The 27,264-nt window shown below is 42.7% G+C and overlaps 1 protein-coding gene across 4 annotated transcripts in view; it reads right to left on the bottom strand.

The window, feature by feature from the left end:
* Nucleotides 1–27,264, bottom strand: part of TBC1D19 (TBC1 domain family member 19) — a 111,884-nt gene that overhangs the window by 3,618 nt on the left and 81,002 nt on the right. For 3 of the 4 annotated variants that reach the window (XM_006154942.3, XM_006154940.3, XM_014590295.2), the window contains 6 exons: nt 24,942–25,026; nt 21,888–21,932; nt 12,225–12,257; nt 7,398–7,507; nt 4,874–4,965; nt 2,800–2,915 (listed from right to left, as the gene is read on the bottom strand). In XM_006154942.3, the coding sequence (XP_006155004.1) occupies nt 2,800–2,915; nt 4,874–4,965; nt 7,398–7,507; nt 12,225–12,257; nt 21,888–21,932; nt 24,942–25,026 (481 nt within the window). The remainder of the gene's footprint in view (nt 1–2,799; nt 2,916–4,873; nt 4,966–7,397; nt 7,508–12,224; nt 12,258–21,887; nt 21,933–24,941; nt 25,027–27,264) is intronic. The other variant, XM_006154941.3, reaches the window with a different exon arrangement.

The following is a 27,264-nucleotide window of genomic DNA, read 5'->3' as shown; positions in this document are numbered from 1 at the left end:
AAAAAAAAAAGAAAAATTGTGACAACTTGAAGGTTACTACTATACATTAAGTTGAAAACAACTTCAGATCCTTGTTTCTGTTAAATCTATGCATACGGAAAACAGCAGTGCTAACATGTGATACACGCTAACACACACTCTGCTATAAACCCGTGTGTGAGAATTAGCCATCGACCACAGAAGGACCCATGCAAGAGGCAGCCATCCTAGTCAAAGCATGGTTTGTCTGGAGAACTCTTGGCTGCTGCTTCTCCTCCCACCACCACATCAACGGTGAAGCTGTGCATGTCCTAGCCAGGAAGTCACTGGGGCTCAAGCAACTTGTGGCGAGAAAGATTCAAGGGCCGGCCCCGTGGTGCAGTGGTTACGCACTGTGCAGGGGCAGATCGAGCCCACGTGGCTGACTGTGGTTTAAACTCTGGTGCGGTGGCCTGAGAAACATGCCACACGTGTGCACACGCTCAGGATCCTGACAGAGACGAAGGTGGTGTTGAGGCCTGGCCCCACTGAGGAGCGCTTTCCTAGCTCTTCCTCGCACGTGCACACATAGGCCCTTTGGCATTAAAAACATTAAATTAAATTAAAAATTAAAAAGAAATAAAGAAGAAATACTCAAAATTATTTGGAAGACTAGTTCCTACGTATATTGCATAGCTAATGCAGACATATAAATGTTTTTGAATCCATTTTTTTTTTACTATGGAATAATAATAATAGCAAGTTAGTTAACATACCAACTCTATGAGTTCAGTAGTATTATCAGCCTCATTTTACTAATATAGAAACTAAGGCAAAACGAGTTGGTGACAGGTTCAGGGTCACACAGGTAAAAATAGTACAGCCCATCATCCTCCCGGCCCCTCAGCCTGTGCATCTGAGTGCCGTGCGACAGTGTTGCTGGGGTGGGAGGTGAGCAAGAACCACGCACCCCTGGAGGAACCTCTGTGTGCTTTCTGGATTATTCTCCATGGAAGGCACGAAAGACCTTGCTAGGGTGGTGCCGGGCTCTGAGGGCCGTGCCTGAGGAGCAGCAGTGAGGGACAAGGCTGCTGAACTTCCCAGATGGGCAGGGTGTGACCAGAGACCGGGCGGCACAGGTGCTCCGCTAGGAGATGCAAGAATTTGGACAGCCTAGCACAAAAACGCCAGAACTACTAGAGAGGAGAATTCTGGATGGAGAGAGCTGGGAGTGGTAAGACAAATGAAAAACAGTCCGTTGGCTAGGATTATTCAGTATGTAACAGGATACGAGAGAGCTGGGATGAAAGATATGCTCTTTATTTGAAAAGGAGAAAACTTAAGTGCTTTGAAGTCACTAAGCTTCATGTGTACAAAAATCTGCAAGAAGACCACTTTTGTGGACCAGCAAGTCTTTATGGATTGCTGATACCCGGAATAGTATTCTGTACAGTGGAGGCATTGTAGGAGCTAAGGAATACGGTCACTGCTTCCCTTTTATACGTAATTGACAGAGCTGCTGAAAGATTGACAGGGTGGCCAGATTTTCTGCGACAGCAGGAAAGAGTCTCACAGATGGGAAACTGTTTTCCAAAGGTAGATAGGAGGGAGGAGAAAGAACAGCTCACTAATCGACCTCAGCATCCAAATGCTTATGTGCTCATGACCTCTATTTATCTTGGTGTCACATCACAGAAGTTCCTTTCTGCCGCTTCGTGTTTGCTTTGCCCAGCCCTTCCACAGAACAGATCTATTCGCTAAGGAAGAAAGACCTAGACTTCGGGGTATTTTCAACTGAGATCATGCTTCACACAAAATCCAGAAACTCTGCTGTTTACTTCTGGTCTTTTAAACTAGTCTCGTGACTTTAACTCTAACCAACTCTGTCCCAAACATGAAGACACTTTCTCTTTAAACATTCAATAGGCTCGAACGAACGCTCAAAGCTAGGGATGTTATAGCATTTCTAAAGACTACACAATAACTCACTTGGTCAACAAAGGTAGTTCCCAAACACTCACATCAAAAATGTATGCAATAACCTCTCCAAAAAAAAAAAAAATACTTCGTGATCTCACTTACACTTGGAATGTAAAAAAAGTCAAACTTAGGGGACTAGCAGATAGCATAATGGTTACACTGCTGGACCCCCACGTAGTTGACGGCGGTTCGAGTCCCAGTCCTAGCAGTTTTAACCTCACACCGAGCGCATGTGTGCCCAAGATCCCAAAAGGAGAATGGAGGAGAAGGGACTGCAGCAGGGTCACCCCCACAGAGGGAGTGATTTCTCCCTGTCTCAATGTCTCTGTCTCTTTCTCTCTGGCAAGTGCACGAGCCCTATAGCAAAAATCTCTTAAAACAGAACGTCACTCATAGGAGTGGAGAGTAGAATTATTGGAAGGAAAGGAAGGGTGGGAAAGGGTAATGTTGGTCAAAGGGTATAAAATTTCAGTTAGACAGGAGGACTCAGCTTTAGTGATCTATTACACAGAATGATGACTATACTAAATTATAAAGCATTATATATTTCCACATGTCTAGAAGGGTAAATTTTAAATAAACCCCCCAAAAAAAAAAAAAAAAAGGGGGGGGGACCAGCAGTTAACGTAATGGCTATGTCACTGGACTCCCACATAGTCAACCGCGGTTCGAGTCCTGGACCCGGTGGCTTAAACTCATGCCAGGCATGTGTGCATGTATGCAAATGCAGCTCGTAAATGTTCTTGGATTAGAAATAACAACAGCAGGCTCAAAATTCAATTATGGGTGGTGAATATTAGAAAGGAAAGGGGCCTCGCTACGGAAACAGCATGGATATCATAAACAAGCGTTTACTCTCACCAGCAAGAATTTCCAGTGAGTTGTATCCTAGGATTCGATCCCACAAAAGCAAAAGTTGATCTGTAGCTAAGTATCCAGAGAAAGCGCGGACCATCCACTTAAATGATATGCGAAGTCTGCAAGCAAAGAAAATGCAAGTTAATTCACCCCTGGAATTTTCTTTACATAAAGGCAGTATTGGCAGTCCACCTAATGTTGGGGTTACCATAACCCCCGTGAGTCCTAGAAGTCATGCTGGCATTTAAAACTCAAGTAGTTTTTAAAAGCAGCAGTGAGGAGCCGAGGTCCTCCCTTAGTGGCCGGCCAGTACAAGAATTCCATGTGCCGGATCCAGCTTTATGTGAGAGTTCCGCCTTTGTAAAACCAACGTCTCCGTCCTGTCTTCCGGGGTGTGTGCTAATTAATTGTCAACCAAGCCGATTTTCTACCAGTCTTAATTCTAGGCCGGTTGTGATCATTTCCAGTTTTATGCAAAATACTTGAGAGAGTGTTCAATGGCTTTTTATTTTTTCAGTTCAACAAATTCCATTCTTACATTTCAATCAAGTGACTACGCGGGATAAACAGAACAATGGGTAGGAGTTTTGAAGCACACAGAAAAAGAGTTTTAAAACTAGAAGAGACCTTAGAGAATGATTGTTTGACTTGAAACACTCCATTTTAGTGGGATTACCAGAATTCGAAAAACCAACCAGAAATTTCAACTGAATTCCATTTTCCTAAAAAACGAAAGCGGTATGAGAGCCCACTATTTAAAGTAGGCTGTGTTATAGTAGCAGTTTCTCTCTAAAGTCAGGACACAAACTCTTTGGCTCTGACGCCTAAAAAGATACACTAACTTTTCAGATTTCCATATAGATCTGTTTGCATCTAAAATGCTCTTGTCTGATCCTGCAAGGTCCTAGCCAAACTCTTTGTTGAAGCTGTTACAATATTATGTAAATAAGTTTCTATGCTATTTTCTTTTCTTTCTTTTTTTTTTTTAATCTATGCTCTTTTCTTGAAAGTGAAAATGAGACCCAAAGATTGCCTAGGTTGGCATCATTGTATTCTCTTAAGACTGAAAAAGATCCACAAGTCTCAGAAATCCCTCAATTCTGGGTCACTATGGTTCTCACATAACAAAGTACATTTAGGCAGTAGTACTGACAAATTAAGTTTTTTAGTTGGTTTTAGAACATCTTTTTATAGATGCCAAAAGAAAAAAAAAAACTTTTGACTGCTGGATATTTTAATATTTTTTTTAAAATGCATCTGACTTTTAGTTCTAAAATACTAACTTCAGTTAATTTTATTAAATGTCCACCTACCTACTCGGCCATCCATCTGCTGTGGACTCAAGTCTGAAGAAGAAAAATACTACACTATTCTATTACCCATTAACTCCTTTTCTGGCCTCAAAGAGCTCATGCTCTTCTCAAATATGTCTGTTCTTCGTAAGGTAAAATGGCTGCTCAGAGAACACAGGAACAAACCATTGATAAATTACTTCAAGTTCTGCTGCTTTAGAGGTTGCTACTTAACAAGAGAGAGGCAGGGCCAGTAATATTGAAGTCCAGAGCTACTCTATGAATTCACATGTAACCCATACTGAAATTAATGGAACAAGTTCAGACTTTGGGAAGGAGAAATCAGCGTACAACCATTGGGAGGTCATCGAACTGGTGGTGTCCTTTAATGCAAGTCAGCCAACTTTAACCTTCTCCGGTAAATGTAGCCTACACTGACTTAATTTTAGAATCACATTTCTCAGGTAGATTGGTTCCCACAAATGTAAGCCTCAATTTTGGCTAACACCTTTTGTTATGAACAGAAACTAGTTCATTCTGGTGTTTCTTGTACCAGATACAAAAATCTTAGTAAATAAGACTTGATTAGGATTTTGCAAATTCTTTCAAAAATGAGCACAGTGTTGTTAAAACTTATTTGTTGATAATTAGTGTTTTATTAGGTGAATGGTTAGCTTAATTTCTCTGAGGAATTACTGCATCTTCTCAAATGCTTTCCAATGATGAAACGAGAGCTTCCTTAGGTGAAACGACCTATTCTTCAACTAGGTGAGAGTAATACTCACGGTTGGGCCCCGATTTCTCTCAGATGATAAAAGAGTTGGGGGAGGTAAGTTTGAAGAAGAGTTTCAAACAACAAACAGAGCGACACAATACCCTGGAGACAGTCAGGAATCAAAAGAGAAATGAGTCTTTTAGTATTACAAAATTAATTATGCCAAAAAATGATCCAAATGGAAAAATTTTAAAAAATCAACATAAATATTCTTCGTATTGTCTGAGTCAAACACAGGACGTGCCCTAATGGATCGCTAACACTGTATTTAAGATAAATTTTATTCTTCTTTACACACATTTGTACTTTGTCAAGCTAGACTCTCCTTTTCAAGATGATAGGCTCCCTACATAAGCTAGCATGTGAGAATCCAAGTAAAACATCACTTCACACACAAAAAAACCCCTGCTACTCCGTATGCCTGGTATTATCACTTAGGCCCCCCAAAATGAGTTTTTTCTGGATGCAGTCCCGCTTCCAGGTACTTCCTTGGTCCCAGGACCACACCCTTTACCCCTCCTTCCATACGTCTGTTTTCCAGCCTCACCCACTGGGGAGAATATTTCCTGTTTTCCTCTCTTTGAAAGCCACCCCTGTGAAAAGACTGACTGCTGACTGCTTGAAATCTGCATCAGCAAGTTATGACACAAGAATGCTTGATTACTTAGTCTAATTTTTTTAACTGAAATCTACTTTTTTAAAAGGGCATTATTTGTCAAGTACAAGAAGTAACCGATTTAAGCAGATGGTTTTTCAAGTGCGTTTATTATTTGAGAGCTCTGAATAAAGTCTTTCTTGCAGCTCAGCATTCCTTAGGGTTGATCTAAGGAAGTTTTAATCCTCTTTCTGAGCTTCTGGGGGAAAAAAAAGGCTGTCATGATTCCAAATAGTTTAGTCTGGCTGCAGGCCCAAAAGGAGCTGCCTGCCTGTGAGCCTTTCTCCCACTGAATGCAGAAAGGGCAGGGGCAGCGCCGGCCCCGTCTAAGCTGAGAAATGACCCACGGGGCAGCGTGGGGATGGGGACGATGTCAGGGGCTGCCCGGCTTCGGGGCCCGGCACAGGCAGGACGCCACGGCCGTGCGCTGTAGAGTCGGTTGTTAAAAAATCGGAAGCATAAAACAGCATCGAATACAAGAGTAAATAAAATATATGAATAAACTATTAGAAAAGAATGATTACTATGGGGACCAGCAGATGGCATAACACTAACGTAGCTGGATTTCCACGTAGTCGACCATGGATCGAGTCCCAGACCCAGTGGCTTAAAACTCATGCTGGGCACGTGTGCGTGCACATCCAAAATCAGGAGAGGAGAAGTGAAGGGATTGTGGCATGGCTAACTTCCCTGGGGGGGGGGGCAATTGCTCACTTTCTGTCTCTCTGTGTCTCTGCTAAGCACACGCACCCTGTAGCAAAAATCTCTCTCTAAACAACGACAACAACAAGGAAATGAACTATTAATATTAATATTTACGGTTATTTTTAGATTAAACATTAGTGTAAGTTAAGAATTAAATCAAGTTCTCTAGGACGCACGAACTCGAGGTAAGTGGTGGTGCATTGTGGATCCCATGACATCCTTAAATCCTGTTAGTAGCCAGCTGTCACTACTAATGTGTGACAGCGCAACTGCAGATGGAGGAAGTAGAAAAAATAACTCTTAAAAAAATAGACTTAAATGGTGGCGGGGGGGGTTTTGAAAAACAGCAACTTTCAATTAGAGTAACACAGTCTCCTCGTTGAGGAATTGGCTAGTCCCGATACACTCCAATCAAATGCTTCTGGAGAGGCAGTCAAGCTACCCGTGGACAGATGGAAGCAGGGCCAGAGTGGGGAAGGTGGCGCATGTGAGATAGCGTAAATGCTGGCTTCACTCAGGCTCATGGGGAGGAAAAGAAGACACCATGAAGGAGTAGCCAAACTGAAAGACAAAAACGTTCAATCCCCCACTGTGCTCTTTGATTCTCCTACTGTGGCCAAAAGAGCTTCATCTCAGATAATACAAGTAAAATATCCAGGCTGATACTTAACAATTAGCTAGGATGAAACTGAGAAACCATTGATAAATACATGTTCAATCTGTATGAACAAAGAAGAGACCCTGATGCTAACTGTGCCCCAACACTGGACACCTGCCCGGAGGCTGGTCTAACTGCCCCAGGTGCACTGCGGGCTTCTCTGCATGCTACGGATGATTCGCTATGTTATAACTTCATTCCACAGCGGGGCAGTCAGCTAAGAAGGTGGGCATCTCTGTCAAGAATAGTAGCACAGACATTCTGCCTTTTCTTTCAATATTGAAAAGATAATATATATAAAAGGTCATTTAAATGTAGTTGATAAGAGACTTTTTCCTAATTAGCACCAAAAATATCTAAATATCAATGTCTTCTCCTTTACTGAGTCTACAGAAATATGTGCTTAACGCCACAAATTAAAACGTGTTCATTTTTAATTGAATTGAGCAGGAAACTTTTTTTTAAAAGGAAAGAACAGATTAGAGTCTGATTTGACCCAATTTCTTACAAACTTACAGAAGGATGAGAAGAGATAGAATGAAGCCTGAAGAAAAAACGCACATACATCTCACGGAATATCTGATACAATTTGGAAGGTTCATGGTACAGAAAACAAAGCGGTGCAACTGAAAGAAAAAAATCAATTGATAATACTTCAGAACTACTGAAAATTTTAAAGAAATCCATGAAATACGAAAGAATATATCACTATTTTATAGTAATTGCATTTACTTAGAGACAAGTTTAAAATCATACATGCATTGCATTTTTTCATTTCATTTTTTTAATACGGTTCAAACAGCCATTAAGTTTTATTTCTTTATAATATTTAATAAATTATAAACTATTACTATCTCAACTCAACAGTAGACTCAGAGTGGTATAATGGAATTGTATAAGGATATTAAAAATTTAAGCTAACTTTACAAACGCTTTTAAAAAACTACATAAAGTCAAGTCTCTGTTTTAAATTAAGTAGTAAGAAAGTGACAATCAGGCAATTCATTTTTACTTAGTCTCTCAAAGGATTCAAGCCACTTTGCATTTTCGGAAGTGAGGCAAGTAAATTTAAGATGGTTTATAAACAGCTTTCGGAATCATGGTCATCAGTGATTTCATTTTGAAAATAAGCATTTCAATGAATAGCTTTATACTATTGCTCTATATTGGCCTATCTCCATATCAAGATAGTTTTCACTGACTTAAAACCAACCTCAGGCACAGGACGCATTGCTCTAATGGATATCAAATTACGTTTGAGGACAGCAGATGGTATAGCAATGACATTGCTGGGCTCCCGCATGGCTGACTGTGGTTCAAGTCCCAGACCCTGTAGCTTAAAACTCATGCCAGGCTCATGTACATGTGTGGCCAAGATCTTGGGAGGAGAAGGGATTGTGGCATGACCAACCCTCCTGGGGATGATTTCTCCCTTTCCCCTCTCACTCTCTCTGTCTGGTGAGCACACGTGCCCTAAGGCAAACACACACACACACACACACACACACACACATATACACACACATACATACATATATTCTTTTTACCCAGTTCTTGGCCATTAGCACAGGGAGGTCAGCTCGGACATCCCACAGCTGGAAGTCAGAAAGGCCTAATCTTGGAGGCTGACCTGACCACACGATCATCCCACGCTGACAAACGTGGCTAGCTTTCTATCATTTGAAGACTCCAGACAGCATAAACACATGTAAAATGCACATAACACAGAGCGGTATCACCTAAATATTAGCATATTAATAATAAAAACGCCTGACATATGGTGTAATTTCAAATACTATAAATTGGACCGGCGGGAAGTGCTGAAGCCAGCTAGTGGTGTGGTAGTTAAGGAAGCTGGATCCCACATGGAGGATACTATGATTCTCATCCTGGGTCCAGCGGCTTGAAAAATACATGGGGACTTTGCGTGCACGCCCCAAATCACAACAAGATGGAGAAACGGAGGAGAAGGGATTGTGGTGTGACCATGCAGTGAAAAATTTTACTTTCTCTGAAGGACCAAAAAGAAACAAATCGCTTTTATTGAGGGTAAATATCGAAATCCTTCCAAAAATAACTACATGTAAGGCCAGCAGGTGGCGTGATGTAGGTTTTGGATTCCCACATGGCCAACTGCGGGTCAAGTCCTGGACCTGGTGGCTTGAAAATCACGCAGGGCGCGTGTGTATGCACATCCGAAACCCCAGGAGGAGAGTAAGAGAGGGGACTCTGGTGCGGCCATTCCCCTAGGGGGTGAGTTCTCACTTTCCCTCTCTGTCTCTATGTCTCTGGCAAGCACACAAGCCCTATGGCAAAAACCTAAAAATAAACAAACAAATAAATAAACAAACTTGGTGGGGGGAAAAAAACCTACACATACACAGACATATAAAAAAAATTCTATATAATATATGGTATATAAACAAAAAACTTTGAAAGCGAATTGGAATGTCCTGCTTCAAGATTAATTTTAAAAGCATTTTTGGATTAAAATACATTGCTACTTTAAGAAAATAGCCCCAATTAGAGTATTTCTATATTTAAAAGAATAACTCACATTCTAATTGCAATAACAATCTAAGAAAAGCAATGTGGCACAAATATGTAAAATTAATATAAATTCAAAATGAGGGTCTGGAATTTATTTACTTCTTTAAAATGATGTATTTTTTCCTCCAATTTTTCTTGCATCATTTACTTGCTTAACAAATGTTCTCCCTTCAAATGTAGGAACAGTGGCCTCTTTACCTGACCGTAAATGTCAATGGGCCGGGTCAATGATCTACTTTGAACACTGAAAACTGCTAGGTTTCAACTTGCATGTCATCCAGGGTTCTCCAGATCAGTTGAGCACACCTTCTAAAACCTTCACTTGAAAAATACTTGATTTGGAATGATTAAAATGGAAGGATAAAAGGACTAACATTTGTGTTATTAAAGGTAAAAATGTATACTCTTAACCTCTGTAGGTTTTCTATTTTCAATTCCTCGTTAATTTATAGCAGAGAATAGGCCGGGACCAGTAGATGGTGTAGGGGTTACATTGTTGGACTCCCATGTAGTCACTGTGGTTTGAGTCCTGAGTGGCTTAAAAGGGTGATCTCTCGCTTTCTGTCTCTCCAGCAAATGCAAGCACTCTATAGCAAAAATCTCTCTTAAAAACATGCTGAGAAGTGATATAACATCATGTATTATGATATGGAATTTAGATTGCTCAAGAAAATAGAGTATCCTAGAATTTAAGTGTATGACTAATCCAGTTGAGACAACACAATATAAAACCCGTAGGTATTTTGAATTCTTTCATTTTCATTGTAGGCTCGTTTTGTTGTTTCTTTGTTTCTTTGTTCTTTTTAGGTTTTGCCATAGGGCATGTGTACTTGCCGGAGAGAGACAGAGAGGGAAGGAAAGTGATAAGTCACCCCCTAGGGAGAATGGCCCTGCCACAATCCCTTCTCTTCATTCTCCCTGCAGCTTTTTGGGCATGCACACACCCATGCTGGTGTGATTTTCAACTTGCTGGGTCCAGGACTTGAATCGTGGCCAACCATGTGGGGTTTCAGTGCCTTAACTACCTTGCCACCTGCTGCCCCATTGTAGGCTAGTTTTAAAATCTTACATTATGACATTAACCATGACTTTCTTATGTTGTACACTGAGGAGAGTTTTGCAAAGAAAAGTGTTCATTTACTGCTGACTCTTGTTAAAAAAGCAAAACGTTATAATACTTGGGTTTCTTCTAAAGCCTGGAGTTAGAAACAAAGGGAGTTCTTACCATTAAAAAAAAAGAAAAGAAAAGAAACAGAGGGGACAAAATCTTTAAAAGTTTATACGCAATATGTGAAAATGAAGAACTAAGTAGCACTGGGGCTTGCAGGCGGCGGTGTGGTTAAGGTGCTGGATTCCCACCAGGTTGACGGCATCCCAGACCTGGTGGCTTGAAATTCACATTGGGCACATGTGCATGTGTGTCCAAAATCCCAGGAGGAGAATGGAGAAGGGATTATGGTGTGGCCATCCCCCTGGGGGGTGATTTCTCACTTTCCCTCTCACTTTCTCTGTCTCTCTCTGGCAAGCGCACGTACCATAGAGTTATGGGGAAAAAAAAACTGAAATAAAAAAAGTAGCATTAGATGTGGAGCATTCTTCCGCTTCTTAATCCTTTTAAGCTTTTCATCTTGTTCATTCGATGACACGCCAGGCCTGAAAGGCACGCAGAGCCCTCAGGCCTACACATGTGTTTTCCACATGCACCACCGGGTGGCCACATGCACTCACACCATTGAAGCTGTGTACACCAGTCGCCCAGGAACCCACGAGTTGCCCCCGCCTTTAGATTTTTTTCTGACTTAGTCATTTTTATAAAGACTCAAGAGAATTTGTCAAGAGAACTTAAGCAACCAGATTTTACGACTAGAACTAAATATGACCACGTATCTCTAGTTTCCATTGGATTAGAAAATGGTAAACCACTTTCACAGTACCTTCTAATTTGTCACCTAAACAACTACAATGGTGTAGTTAACCAATTAACCTTTATTGTTAATTTTTCTTAAGAGTTTTTTTGTTATAAGGCACGTGTGCTCGCCAAAGAGACAGCAAGAAATCGCGCTGCAGGGATGACCATGCTGCAATCTCTTCTCCTTCATTCTCCTCTAGGGATTTTGGGCACACACGCGCATGCACCCGGTGAGAGTTTTAAGCAGCCACATTTGGGACTCGAATCACAGTTGGCCATGTGGGCGTCCAGTAATACCACCACTACACTATCCGCTGGCCCTATTTTAAATTTTTTTAACTTGGCCATACACAAATACTAACCTCAATATTTAAAAAATGTTCACAATAACTTAAGAACGTGGAATTTTCATGTTTAATTTTTTCTTTTGCTTCAAAAAATTGGCTAGAGGATGTGCACACTTGCTGGAGACAGAGAGAGCAAGAGAGCACCCCACAGGGGCCGGCCACTCACAATTCCTCTCCTCCATTTACCCTTTCGGGATTTGGGGCACATGTGCACACACGCCCCGCATGTTCTTCAAGCCACTGGATGGGGACTTGAACTGGGCACTTGGCCATGTGGCATTTAGCCGCCTTAACTACCACACCATCGGCTTACCCTTTATTTTTAACTTTCTTTAAAAACAAAAAGTATTTAATTTTCTTTATTGTTATTATTATTTTAAATTTGCTATAGGGCACATGGGTGAGAGAGCAGGCTGCCAGGTCTGAGTCAAACCACGGTCTGTCATGAGGGAGTCCAGCACCACACCATCTGCTGGCCCCGAGTGTAATTTCCTAAAGTTTAATGAAAAACAACGAAGAGCTTAAAAACCAACTTACCATACATTGAAAATCCGTGAAAAGGGATTACACCTAAAAAAAATATATGTTTTTAATAATTGGTATACTTACTGATTATTAGGTAAACTTTAAAGAATTAAACTGAAAATAGTAAGGTTTCCTGTTCTAGTACAACTTTGTTATGAGTGTCAGAAGGACTCAGTGTTGGTAAACAATATGTTTTTAATATCTTAGAAGAGCAAACTAGAGATTTTCAAATATATCCTTAAATTAAGTTTCTATTGATAATGTTGAAAATAAAACTTTGGACACATGTATATGAAAACAGGACAAGGGTAGAAGGCAGATCATCAAATTAAGCTCAAGAACTATTGGGGCCGGCAAATGGCATGGTGGTTAAGGTTCTGGACTCCTGCATAGGTGACTATGGTTTGAGTCCCGGAATGGGTGGCTTGCTTTTTCTGTCTCCCTCTCTCTGTCTCTCTCTGATCAAATTAGAAATATAAATAAAATAATTCTTTAAAAACAAAAGAATTACTGGCTTGTCAGAAAAGTTATGATGTACTTTTTTCTATGCAGAAGTGCATCATGACTTTTCCAATAACCCAAAGTTATAATGATCTCAGAAAGCCAATAGACAGGGCTCTCCTGAAATAAATTTTTCTTTATATTAGAATCCAGTTGGTTAAAAACAAGTGAGCTTTTTATTTATTTATTTATTTATTTGTTTATTTATTTATTGGAGAGATTTTCACTATAGGGCGCGTGTGCTCGCCAGACAGACAGAGAGAGACATAGAGACAGAGAGTGAGAAATCACCCCCCAGGGGGGATGGTCATGCCGCAATCCCTTCTCCTCTATTCTCCTCTTGGGATCTTGGGCACACACGCACATGCGCCCGGCGTGAGTTTAAGCCACCTGGTCCGGGACGCGAACCGTGGTCAACTACGTGGGAGTCCAGCGACATAGCCATGACGCTAACTGCTGGTTCCCGAAAGACAAGTGAGTTTTTCAAGGCACTTCTTGAAAATATTACAGAAGACACCATGGGTGTTTAGTAAACTTGTTAAAACTTGTATCACAGTTTATGATTTAGAAGACGTATTAGCAAGAATATGTTATAAATTCAGTATAATCTGTGGAGAAAACCACACAAAAGTAAAGTACACAATCTTTTCAAAGAAATACTCCAGTCCTATCTTGGTGTGCCAAATGTCCAGCCACATTCTAACTGAATTGGGATCTGTACCGCTTCAATCCAAAGCAGAAGTTCTGTAATTTACACCACCCTATTCTTAACACTGCACTGTCAGGCTGCAAACACAGTACTGACCAAAACTATGCTTGCTTTTCCAGAAAATAGTCCAGACACGCTTTATGTATCTGAAATGCTCAGAAGCAAAAGCAGTGTAGGTCACTTTAGAGGTCACTTAGAGCGAATTCTAATATAGGAAGTTCTGTTTCAGTGTGAGATACATCCAGGTCATTCCCAATGCGACTCATGACAGCTTTGGACAAACTTAATTTGGGGAGTTATTGCTATACTGAGTCAGAATGCGGCTCCCTGTCACCCTGGTGCTGACCAGCACTGGACTTCGTGTGCTGATTGTCCTAAACAGGGGACGTTTACTGAGGGGACTTAGTCATAAGGCAGATGGTGGTGAGAGCTACCCTTCACACCTATGAAGGCGTAGGGGCAAGGGTGGGCAGGCCTTCCCAGAGCCTCCTACTCTGTCTCTTCTCGTCGACCGCAACCTATCGGCCGTAGGTATTACGGATGGCTTGGTACAGCCATACTATTCGTAGGACTCATCCGTTTTCTTTCCGGACTCAGCTTCTCTGTCAGACAAATGTCGAAACGCATTCCGTCCATGCCAAGATTGACTTTTTAAACATATCTACGTTCACTTCCTTTCCTCCCTCACCAAATACCCTCAGATGCAAGTCAGCTGGTCTCCACCCCTATGACCCCAACTCGGGACTGCTAAACCCAGGCTCTCCCCTCTTTGAGTGTCTGTCTTGATGGACTCACAGCCACTGACAGTTCCTTCTCAAACCTGAGCCCCTGTGACTGATGACACAGTGCAGATCAGGTTCCTGGACTCTCAGAGACCTCTGCTGGAATTTTTTTTTTTTTTTTTTTTTTTGGTTTGGTTTTTGGCTAGATCTCATTTCTACTCACTGCCTAAAGATAGCTCCCCATGACACTGTCATTTGTGTCCCCGCCCCTTCTACCAGTGTCCCCATTACTAGCCCACAGCTCAAACTGTTACCATAAAGGCTCAGTGTCCAGGGTCTCCCCTCGGACTCTGTTTCTGAAAATGACTCCTCACCACGAACGACAGCCATTCAGGGAGGACACCTTGGAGTCGTCCTCGCTGTCTAGTTCCCCCTCGGTCCTTCTATTCGGCATGACTACGTCCCTTTCTCCTCCCTATAGGAAAGTGGGTCCTTAACTCTGCAATGGGAGGCTGGCAGCTTCACTCCTCTTCCCTGTCCTATGACACGGATGCCGCCCGTCACCCCTGGACACAGGACGGGCTGTGGGCAACGCTCCCCCTCTGGTCCTCCAGCCCTATCCCATGTCCCAGCCCTTCAAAATGTTCTGCCATCCCTCCACCTTCTGCTGTTTCTTTTCCATTTCCCTTAGTAATTACAGACACATCATAGAAACTTTATCCATCTTTTCTAACTTTTCCACAATATACATGTTGACATGCGAAAGAAAAACTGAAAGGAACGTAAGCTAGCAGGTGGCAGGCATGTTCACTGGCTCACAGAGCTATGGGCTGGACCTGTCCGCATACCGTCTCTCAGAGCGGAGTGCGACCACACAAATCCCCCCACGTTCTTGTTCCTTCTTTCACTGCAGGGGCATTTCCATGAGCAGGGAAGGCAGGCCGAAATGAAGAATTGATGATTATTTTCACATTCTACAAATATTTATTAAGAACCTGCTAAGTGCAGTAGCATCCTAGCCAGGACAAGACACTTTCAATAAGTAAACTGACGACAAAGATATTCATGAACTGCCAAGCAGCAAAAAGTATTAGATAAGAGTACGCTTCAGCTTTGCCAGGGTTGGCCAGGGATCAAGGCTCCTAAAAAGGCTACTCAGTCCACTTCGTCAGAGAAGGGCAAAGTCTAATTCTGGCAGACAAAAGCAGGAGGCATAAGGAGCAGGGAAGAATCCATTAGCACACTGGGCGGCATACCACCTAGAACATTCCTTTCATCTTAGGGGCTGTCATGTGCTTGGCCAGTTTTTCAAATCCCTTCCTCTGCCTCTCATCACTTGAGCCTTTCGAGGGTCAGATTTCACTCGGCTGGCCACCACCCACGGGTGTGCTTCCAACAGGCATTGGGATGCGTGGGGAACATCTCGTATCTGGCCTCTGTGTGCTACAGCCTGCCCTGGGCAACGTTCTAAGATCCCAGCTTTCCCTTATGCACCCAATGAAAGTCTAAAATACTAACTGCCTCCACCATTCAATGCGAATCACTTCATAAAGTGATGATGTAATAGCCCCGGTGAAGATGACAATAGTAAACATTGCCAACAAAAATAAATCTTGAACTAGATGAGTTATAAATAGTAAATATGACTCAGAAAATACCCCAAATATTAACATGCTTTGTACTTACTAAACGTTTTCCCTTCATTTCCTCACTGCCTCTATTAGCAGCCAGCAGGGGAGTTGTACCCCAACTCTTACGTCTGATTCGCTTCCATTTCACCCCAGTTGAAAGCAATTTACACTCTTTGACTTAGTTTTATTAACACAGTTCATTTAATTCATTTGTTGAAATAATAATTTCCTCTGTTTATGCTTAGTCCATATGTAGTTTATAGGTCAGTAAAGATTAGGAGGATGCTTAAATTGTTTTTTAGTTGCTTCCATTATCTTTCTGAATTACAACTTCAGACTACCACTTTCTTACTTTATTTCAGTCGTTCAAATTTCCTAAAACTTCAGAACATAACCATATTTAAATACCAATCTAAAAATCTGACTATAAATAAAACTTTAATAAAGCTTTTGATTTATGTCTAAAGTTACACTTCAAATGAACTTTGGGTTATGTGATGTTTTAAAAGTTATTCGTTAATACAGTTGACAAAGTACTTGCTGTTTATCAACTTGACACTTGCAAGGAGATTTAAGATGATATATTTTTTATATTGCCAAATGTTCCCTGTGTGTGTGTGTGTGTGTGTGTGTGTGTGCATGTGTGTGTTGGGGGAACTATCCCAGGTTAAGAATCACTGCTTTAGGGCCTGAAACTCCCCATCCTAATGACAATTAGCAATTAATTACTTTCTCCTGTCTTGCAGGACACAAATGGTATTAGCAAATTTTAATGGCTATTTATTGCGTGTGATAGTCGCAGATCTGGGTGTGTTCTTCCTGTAGGTCTGGCTTCTTTGCTTCTATTCTTCCTCTATACCCTTCTATGTTCACCCCTGCATCCATTCACTCACTCAGAACATCTGCTGAACACAGGCTTTATGCCCTGTGTGACTGCAGGTCCTAGACGTGCTGGCCATCAGGACGACCAAGGTCCTTATTCTACAGAGCTTCCTTCTGGGGACACTCCTCTACAGAGCAGTCAGAGTACCTCTTGAAAGCATCAATCGGAGCCTAGCCCTGGTGTGCAGTGGGTAAGCACTGGACAGAGGAAGCCAGACCCCACATGGCTGACCAAGGTGTGAGTCTCGGCCCATCAGCTCGAGAAACATGCCTTACATGTGGCATGCCCAGGATCCTGATGGGGAACTGGAAGTGAAAGGACTGTGGCATGCCCGAGCTCCGTCGAGGGGCGCTCTCTCTCCCTTGCTCTCTCTTTTTCCATGTGTACGCACGCTCCCTGGCACTACGATTTTTGTTAAGTAATAATCAGGAACTGGAGGAGAGAGATCGCTAAGAAGATGAGAGAAGGGAACTCCCAACCTCTGTTCCTCCGCCAAAGCAATAGTTAAGAACTGTCAGAGTAAACGGTTTTGTATTCTATGATCTAATTTAAAAAAAAAAAAAAAAAAAAAAAAAAAACAACTTAAAACAACTGGGAGGAATGCTTAAAAATGGAGGAACTTTGGACAGAGAGTGTCATTTTAATTCACCTGCCCACCACGCACTAGTCTGAGCTTGGCAGCCCACATTCCCCGTACAGGATGCTAGTGCCAGAGCCAACAATACGGACCTTGTGTCCAAAGTTCTGTGTGTGTGTTTTGGGCTGTCCAGTAGCTGCTGAGGGGCTGTCATAGGAGCTTGCGGACCTTGTGTCCAAAGTTCTGTGTGTGTGTCTTGGCCTGTCCAGTAGCTGCTGAGGGGCTGTCACAGGAGCTGTCCTGTTTCACCTGCTCCTCTCAGAGCTTTTTCAGGACGGAAGTGACCTGCTGGGTGACATTTGCCCAAAGAAGTTAAAAGCAAGTATTCTAACTGCAGCCACCTGGAAGGAACAACAGATGGGACGAGTAGGAGACAGTGAAGAGCCCGAGAAGGAAAAAGCTTGAGAAGGAGCGACATGAGGCCAGGGGTTTAAAAAGCTCCCATGGGGCAGACTCCCTGGCCTGGTGATTAAGGCAGGCTGATCGCACGTGGCTGCCTGTGCATTTCAAGCCCCAGACACGGTGGCTTGAGAAGCATGCTGTGTGTGTGTGTGTGTGTGTGTGTGTGTGTGTGTGTGTGTCCAAAACCCTGGAGGGAGGGCTGGAGGAGAAGGGATTTCAGCATGACAATTCCCCAAGGGCGAGGAGGGGGAAGGAACAGGAAGCTTTGCTTTCTCCTCTCCCTCCCTCTCTGTCTCTTTTTCTCTCTCTTATAAGTACACTTGCATTGTAGAAAACATTTTTAAAAGCTCCTGTGTATATGGGGAATCTAGAAAAGACCTGACAAGATGGAAGCACGGCTGGGTCAGTGACCAACAGTCTGTCCCTGAGCCATAAGCAAACCTATTCATGTGCCCCTGAGGCCAGAAAGCCAGGCCAGCTTGGTAGCAGCGGTAGAGGTGTCGAGATTTCAAAGTAATGGCATCTTTCGCAGGGGTTGGGAATGGGGCAGGTGGTATAACATGGCGCTTAGGGTTGCCTTGTTAAAAAAAAGGACGGTAGACTTTCTGACCCTTTTCTCTTCCTAGAGAAGAATCCTCCCCCACTCTGGTAAGTTCTAAAGCAACGTGAGAGAAGAAATGATTCTGCAGAGTTACACTTATGAAAAGCTTGCATGTATCTTTTTATTCTGGATAAAAAAATCTTTCTAGAACCTATTATACACTTTTTTTTTTTTTTTACTTTCTCCATTTAACCATGTTCCTTTCTTTTAAAAGACACCATAATGAACTCAGTGACATTTTCTGAAGTGATAAGGATATTGCTTCTGAAGCCAGGCGGGTGGGTTCAAAGCCCGACTTTATCACTCACCAGATGGACAGGTTAACTCTTTGTACCCACACCTTATCTATAAATAGGAATAACATTAGTGCCCGCCTCAGATGGTTCTTGTAAGGATTAAGGGAGTCAATACCTGTAATGTACTTCACACGCTGCCTGGTATTTAGTGCTGCTTGGGAAATGTCAACTGTTCCTGCTAAGACTACTGTCATAATTATTACAGCACCATATTTTGCTGATATGTGTGTTTGTGAGAGAGGGAGGAGAGAAAGAGAGAGAGAGAGAGAGGCCTTGAGGCATTTAAAGATATCAAAGTATAATATGCTACACCCTAGTGATGCCTCTTTAAAGGGTGCAAGGTTGACTTTGGTATAAAATGGCCCCAGATTTATTTGCTAGAGTGTTCTTACATGCGGCTTTATAGATTTTACATTTTCCATTGCAAGGTCTTGGATTTTCACTTCTCACTGTTACCCATCTTTTTTTTTTTTTAATTTTATTCATGAATATCAACCTCTTTCCAAGCTTCTATTTTTGAAGGGGCCCAAAACAAAAGCAAAAACAAAAGAAAACAACAAACCCCCAAAATAGAAAGTACACCAAGTTTGTTAGACACATGTGTTAAATGGAGCTAATATGTTCTAAATTAAGTCGAAAACACTCCTTTAAGAATAGAGAGAAGGAACTTGAGCCCATGGGTGTCTCTTTTGGCCGTTCAGAGCTATTTATGTATTTCCTGTCTCTTCCATAAATATAAAAAGTGATCAGAAAATGAAGTTTCTGCAGTAATAAACGTAACTGGCTATATGTAACATTAAAATGAACAGGCCTCTAGTTGAGTTAAAATACATACTCACTACATTCCTACCGCATGCGAGGTTCTGGGGCAGGGGGAGACGAATGATATGATCCTGAACCTCACAAAGCTTGTAATTTAGAGGACAAGAGAAGGCACGAACAATGCCAAGGTAACCCGGCATGAGAGACTGCAGATTTTCATGCCAGGTCCTATGGGGACGTAGAGGAGGTCCTTATCTAACCTGGGAACTCAGGTAAGGCTTCCTGGAAATTGTGATGGAGGACTGAGCCTTGACGCAGCCCCGTGGAGAGAGGCTGAAAGGGCTGCTCTAAGTGTGGGAGCAGGAGAGGCGGTGAGGCAGGAGGCCGCGTTGTGCGTTTGTGAGGACGTAGCTGTGTACATGAAACACAGTTTGATACTGCCATAATCCCCCCAAAAAAAAGAGGCCCAGCCAGGGTCACCAGTGGTGCAACGCTCTGCAGAGATGGAGGGCTGTGGGAGATCAGGGTCTGGGCCCCAGGGTGATCCTGTACGTCGGCGCCTGGGCGTGCGCTCGTGAGCCTGGCTGGGTGGTGAAGGGTGGGAGGAAGACCGTGCCGTGACACCTTATCAAGAGCACTTGCCTTTCTCTCCCTCTCATGAAATAAAGAAACAAATAAAAATGCAATGAAAAATGGTGAGAGCAGACCAAGAGGTCCTCATAGGCCATGCTGAGAAGCTTCTATGTTACTTGTTAAGAGATGGGGAGCCATTAGGGCCAGCAGATAGCATGTTGGTTAAGGCACTGGACTGCCACAGGGCCGACTGCTGTTTGGGTCCTGGACCTGGTGGCTTGAAAATCACCCTGGGTATGTGTGTGTGCCTACAGTCCCAGGAGGAGACCAGAGGAGTAGGGATTGTGGTGTGGCCATCTGTTCCCTTGTTTCCTCCCCTCTCTCTCTCTCTCTCTCTCTCTCTCTCTCTCTCTCTCTCTCCAGGAGTACAGGCCGTATGGCAAGAACCTTAAATTTATTTTTTTTTTTAAAGATGGAGAGCCATTAAGAAAATTTTGAGAAAAACGGCACTTTTCAGATTTTTGTCTTAGGTGTGTAGCTCAGATAGCAGTGTAAAAGACAGACGAAACTAGAAAGACCGAGGAAACAGATAAGGTAGGTAGTTGTTGCAAATTAATGACCCAGAGACAGAAAGGTCCCTAAGAGGGCAAGATAGCAACTATGGGGGGAGAGAGAGGCCCAGACAGATCCATTCAGAAGGTGGGATCTCAAGGCCTGCTGGCTTACCGCATGACAGAGTGCGAAACAGAGCAAGCTAGAATGGCTACACGGGATAGTACTCGAGTTACTGCAGATGGTAGTGTGATTAACTGAGGGGAAAATTAGCTTTTTTGATTTGTGTTTTTTTTTTTTTTCTTTTTGGGGGTGGACATAGGAAGATAATGTAGTGAGTTCAGATTGGGGCACATTAAGTGTGAGGCAATTAGAGAAGAGATTGGAACTGGGGATAAAAATTTAGAGTAATTAACACACAGATCCAAGAGAGCAGTGGGAAGACCCTAAGAAAGCATGTGAAGAGAGAAGAGCGGCAGAACGAGAGTGAGATGTTTGAAGAGGGGCCGAGGAAAGAGCCTGGAGAAGCTGGGATGGCGCCTTGCGAGGCCCGGGGAGAACAGCGCCAGGAAAGCCAAGTACAGGTCGGATCACTGTGGGCGGCCGGATGAGTGCACTCACGGCGCTGGCGTCCTGAGCACTCGGGACATGCGGGCCCTGTGCTGCCTCTGCACCTCCTTACTCTGCACCAACAGGCTGCACACCGAGACTCTGAGGTCCAGAAAAGTCACCTACCTTACCTGACGTCACAGAGTGAGCTGGCAGAACCGGGATCTGAACCCAGTCTGCTGGACTACAAAGCCCATGTCCTCAGCTCTGCTGGAGTAAAAGGACGTCCTCAGGACCCAACTTAATATGATCATACTAAGGACTGGTATGTGTTGCTTTTCCAAGAAGCACATATTAAAAACTGTCTAGTAAGCTCAAAGGGGTGTTCGGCATTTAATAAGGCCACTTACACCTACTTGCTATCATCAGAAGAGGCTATTTTAGTGCCACTTCTCCGTAACCCTTTTCTCTCATAAACACCACACTGGTCAAATTATAACAGTGGAAAATGCAGCACAAGGTGCTCCATTCAGCTGACCGGAGCATTCTCCGATAAAGCCAAGAACCTAACTGGACGAGTTTGTGCTCTGCAGAGGAAGGCTGAAGACTGCTCTGAGTCGAGACATCTCAGCCAGCTCAGCTTTCTCACAAATTTACCACTGGTCTCGGGAGAGCCAGAGAGGGTATGTATAACGTAGAGCAAACCTACGACGAGTGTGGGAAAGCTATGCACGCAAAGGTCTGTTTGAGATAATGAAGTAGTGTCCATTTAAAGATGGGAGTGAGAAAGTCGCCTTCATATTACAAACCTGTAATCTTGCTATTTCCCACTAGAGGAAGCACTAGCATCAACTTACCGTTAGGTGGATAAAAGACGGCGTATTCTTCCAGCCCTAGTTTTCCTGGTAAGAGAAAAGTCACAGGGAATTTAAGTATGATTAAGTGAAATAAACCTTTATAAATGAGCTTATACCGTGTATGTAGCAATAATTAATGGAATTTTAAAAACCACTCTAGTCCAATCTTACTTTATTTCCTGATACAAAATTAATCTGAAAATTTGCCAATTTTTTGCTATTACAAAACCATTGCATGATTTAAAATCAATAATATAAACGTAAGTAAGAGGAAAGTGATACAAAGTAATAATTAAAATGCTTTCAAGCTGATTAAGCAATGGAGGGGAAGGATCTATTGGATCATCGGAAAAGTCATAATGCATTTTTTCATGCTTTTCCTCACAAAAATGGGCTATAATTTTTCTGACAACCCAATATTTATAAGCACAGAATTTTTGCTAATTATAAATATTTCAGTTTTGCTTATTATAAATATTTCAATTCTATTCATTAAAGTAAAGTCCTGGGCTTTGCAATAACTCATTAGTTTACACTTTTGATGGCATGTGCCGAAAAGGTAAAAATTAAAAGCCTTTAACTATAAGGTGTTCAAAATTCCTGAATCTTAAAACAGTGCATGTGCCCTAAGAACAGAGCTAAATGTTTGAAATAAGAATTGCTCCAGAAAAGTGAAGTATATTCACTATAATCAAATTTTAAAGCGAGTTTTAAGAAGCAATTTCCCTTTAAAACTTTTAAGAATATCAGGTTTTTCCCCCTTCCGCTGAATTGGTAGCTTTGAGCATAATAACTTTTCAAACACCTTCGAGTCTATTGAAAAGTCACATAAATTCTTGCGCTGGGCTTTAAAGTAAAAATTTCAATTAAAACAAGGTTGTTCTCTTTCAAGGTGGTGGCAGAGAAAAAATGAAGAGTAAGAAGTGTGAGCAGGTTAGTTTAGGCCGAGACAAGAACTGATCCTGTGATCAAGAAAAGAACGGCATAATGAAAACAGACAGGTCGATAAACATTGCTCAGTCAGATACTGAGGGGACAGAATCTACATTAAATACGGTCCCTTGACCATGTGGTTTACAATTCAGACTAACCTATGAAGCAGTGTATGTTTGCTAACTTTTCTGGCAAAAGTATGTGTTTAGAAATTTAAAGGAAAGGATAATTTGGGGCCGGCAGGTGGCGTGGTGGTTAAGGATGCTGGACTCCCTCATGGACGACCATGGTTCGAGTCCAGACCTGGTGGCTTGCTTTCTCACTTTCCCTCTCTCTCACTCTGTCCCGCTCTGGTTAAATGTAAAAGTAAGTAAGTAAATAAGTAAATAAACAAATAAATAAGGCTAAATAAAATAATTCTTAAAAAAATAAATAAAGGAGAGGGAAATTGACAATAAGGTGGCGAGCCTGAAGAGGCAGGATAGTTCTTTAAGGGCCTGGACTTTAAGGGTGGAGAAGCCAAGTTAACTAGGTTAAGACAGTCCCAGCTGATGGATGGCTTTAAAATCCTGTCTGGGTGTAGTGGTGGGCCCATTAGGTAATTGAGTTCTACAGTCAGTTTTCAACAGATGATATTAAAGAAACGAAAAGCTCCCGTGAGCTCCATGGAGAAGCCGTGGCACTAAGAGAGCCCTGGGCTGCGGGGTGGGAGAGGGAGAGGCAGGCCAGATGCAGCACGAGGTCATGGGGCTTGACCTAGGGCAGGAGCCGGCACTCAGGCAGGCAGGGCGTCTTCAGGACATGCAGGAGAAGTGGGTTCTTCCTGGACACAACAGAAGGACCATACACAACAGGTCGATAAGCTCGCGATGCTGGGTGATCACCGCTGAATGAAAAGGAAGCTAGAAAGGAAACTTCACTGGGAAACCAACTTTCTGCAGTTAGTAACTAACTTGGGAACGAACCTTCAGCTAGTTGGGACCTAATTTTCAGCTGAAATTAATTCATTTTTAGATGAAGGCAGGATACTGAAATAGTGGTATCTTTTTTTTCTTTTTTTTGGAGAGGTTTTTGCTACAGGGAGCGTGCGCTCGCCAGACAGAGACAGAGAGACAAAAAGCGAGAAATCACCCCCCAGGAGGGATGGCCACGCCTCAATCCCTTCTCCTCCATTCTCCTCTCGGGATCTTGGGCACACACGCACACGCTCCCGGTGTGAGTTTCAAGCCACCGGGTCCAGGACGTGAACCGCAGTCGACTACGTGGGAGTCCAGCGACATAGCCATTACGCTAACTGCTGGTCCCAAAATAGTGATATCTTTTAGGGATCTAGTGATGAAGAGGAGGAAGCACTAAAAATAGCAATTAGAGACCTAATAGCATATACATCACACCAAAATTTTAAGTGTGGTAGAACATTTTGAGTGAAGGAATATGGAGGGTTAAAAAACAGTAAGGGGGGAAAGTGGTTGGGAGATGGTGGGTGTGAGACCAAAAAAAGAAAAGATGATAAATAATAAACTTTTTTACAAGAGAAAAACAAATCAGAACCTTTATTTCTTGTGTTGTCTGAAACAGTTCACAATAGTGTATTTGTTCATTTATCTGTTATCACAAGAGCACTTTGCCTAAAAGGGAGGTGTGACTACTGTGCAAAACTGCAGGTTTTCATGAATTTGCCAGCCACTGTTATTAATATCACTTTAATTTTGGTACGCGTGAAGCTGCAACTGAAATTTATTTTGTCAATGTGTTTTGAATAAACTGAATAAAGTTTTTGTTTAAAAAAAGTAAAAAAAAAAAAAAAGAAAAAAGAAAAAGCAGATCTGTGTAATACACTCGCAGGATGGCGAATAAAACAGCGACTGTGGAGATGGCAAACAGGGGGCAAGGCCACCCCAAACCCTGCTGCCGGAAACCACCCAACGCGGATCTGTGGGAGGCTGCTTGGGCACTGAGTAAGTGAGAGCGGCGGGACGGTTACAAGGATGTCTGAGGAAGCCTAGGTAATTACTTCACAACGCACCGTTTGACAACACCCATATAGGCTACACAGTGAACATTCCTGGCACAATTATGTGATTCTTATAAAACACTTCCTTAATGTTACTAACACTTTACCTCTTATGTACGATTTTGGTGGTGAAGCACTGTTGTATGCAAAGTGACCCAACACAGTTGTATCTCGGGAAAAGCAAAGTAATACCTGGGTGTAACAAAACAAAACAAAACAAACAATTAAGCACTGTTAGAAAACCAAGGAATTGATCACGTTTCTTCTGCGGGAAGCGTTGAGGTAGCATGGTACGCCTGTGCGGCTGGAGAGCGCCCTCTATCGGCACACCTATGGTAAACGTGACCGTGGGATGCCAGGTGGGGAGGGCCGAAGTGCTTCCAAAGATTCCTCGCTGTGTGTGGCCTAAACCTTGAATAACGGCAGAAATTACATGGTGTTAATAACCAGTTGATTCTTTGCTTGTATTTTTCTATCCAGAAGAAAACTCCGGGGAGCGATTTAACAGACGAGAACTGTATAGCCCTGACCCTGAATAATTACAGCGGCACAGAGCCAGGTGGGGTTCAGGGACCTGGCACTAGCTCATTGCTGGACGTGGCAGGCGGCTGGGCACGTCAGGGACGGAGGGAAGGCACTGGTGCTCCGGAAGGAGGGCGGAAGCACGAGTAGTTGCCTGGTTATCCTGAGCAGCAGGTGGTATAGCAACCAGAGGTGGAAACGCGAGGGGTAAAAAGCCAGGACTGAGGAGAGCCACTGGGGAAAACGGATTGCTAACATGCGTCTGGAATTGGGGAGCAGGAGTACAATCCCCGAGAAACGGATTAGTGCTAGGAAATCTGGATCCTGATATTAGAAGACCTGAAGTTCGAGAGGTTACTGAGAAAATAACTCAGGATGACAGCAAAAGGCAGAAAGGGTGTCAGGGCAGAGAGAGCAGCAAGAGTGAATACAGAAGGAAACGCACCGGGTCCCAGAGGCGAGGAACGGGACTCAGCTCTGGGACAAGGACAGGTTTGGAGATTGGGCTCGGTCAGGCTCAATAACAGAACAGGAACCAACCACTGCCACTCGTTTGCTCCTATTGTTTATTTATATATACACTTTTAATTACCCTTTTCTCGCTGTGCTCAGACATGAACCACATAAAACAGTCAATTTCTTTCTCCTACTCCTATCATGCACCAGGCATTGTTTTAGGTGCTCGATGCCTGGGATACATCAAACGAAAACATAAACAAGCATATGTATGTATACGTATGTGTGTGTGTATATATATATATGTCCATAAGGCATGTGCACTCACCAGAGAGAGACAGAGAGAAGCAGTGAGAGGCAAAGTGCGGAATCACCCCCAGGGGGGATGGCCACGCTGCAATCCCTTCTCCATTCTCCTCCTGGGATTTTGGGCATGCGCACACTTGCCCCTGGCATGATTTTCAAGCCTCCAAAACTGGGACTTGAACTGTGTTCGGCCATATGGGAGTCCAGTGCCCCAACTACTATGCCACCTGCTGGCCCCTGCCCTTACAGTCTTAAAGACTACATATGCTACACGTATTTATGGTTAAAAACTGGAAATACAGATAACCAAAAGGGGAAAAGACACTAATAATCTCACCAGTGTTAGTATTTTCTTTCTTTCTTTCTTTCTTTTTTTTTTTGAGAGGTTTTCGCTATAGGGTGCGTGCACTCCCCAGACAGACAGACAGACAGAGAGACAGAAAGCGAGAAATCACCCCCCAGGGGGGATGGCCATGCCGCAATCCCTTCTTCTCCATTCTTCTTTCAGGATCTTGGGCACACATGCACATGCACCCAGCGTGAGTTTTAAGCCACTGGGTCTGGGACACGAACCGCGGTTGACTACGTGGGAGTCCAGCGACATAGCCATTACGCCAACTGCTGGTCCCACCAGTGTTAGTATTTTGATGTACATCTTTCTACACTTAAAAAATGTATATAAGTTTTTCAATCAAAATAGTTAATATACATACTGCTTCATAAACTATTTTCTTTCGACATTAGGAAATAAACATGTTCTATGCACTTTGTTAATGGCGACTATCCTATCTGTATGAAGGAACAGGGATTTACCTAACCTACCTTACCGTGGAACACTGACCTCCACTCCTTGACTATGAGCAATGCTTCAGTGAACGTCCCTCTAGCTCCCCCTTCATGTACATCTTTAATCATTTCCGTTTCCTAAAACCGTGCTACCTGTCTGGTAAAGTGCTATGGGCATTTTAAGTTTAACATTTTGAATACCTGGTGCCAGATTGCTTGCCATAAAGATAGGTATTTTTCTGTTTTTAGATTTTTATTTTCAGCATATCCAGTAATAAGATAGAAGACATTTTCTCTAGTTCTCAACATGGGTTAACGTCACCTTTTTTTTTTTTTTTTTTTTTTTTTTTGGAGGTTTTT

Source organism: Tupaia chinensis, unplaced genomic scaffold (genome assembly GCF_000334495.1).
Source record: "Tupaia chinensis unplaced genomic scaffold, TupChi_1.0 Scaffold000426_1, whole genome shotgun sequence".
Lineage (NCBI taxonomy): Eukaryota > Metazoa > Chordata > Mammalia > Scandentia > Tupaiidae > Tupaia > Tupaia belangeri.
The sequence above is the reverse complement of the archived record's forward strand: the minus strand, read 5'-3'. Positions and strand labels throughout refer to the sequence as shown.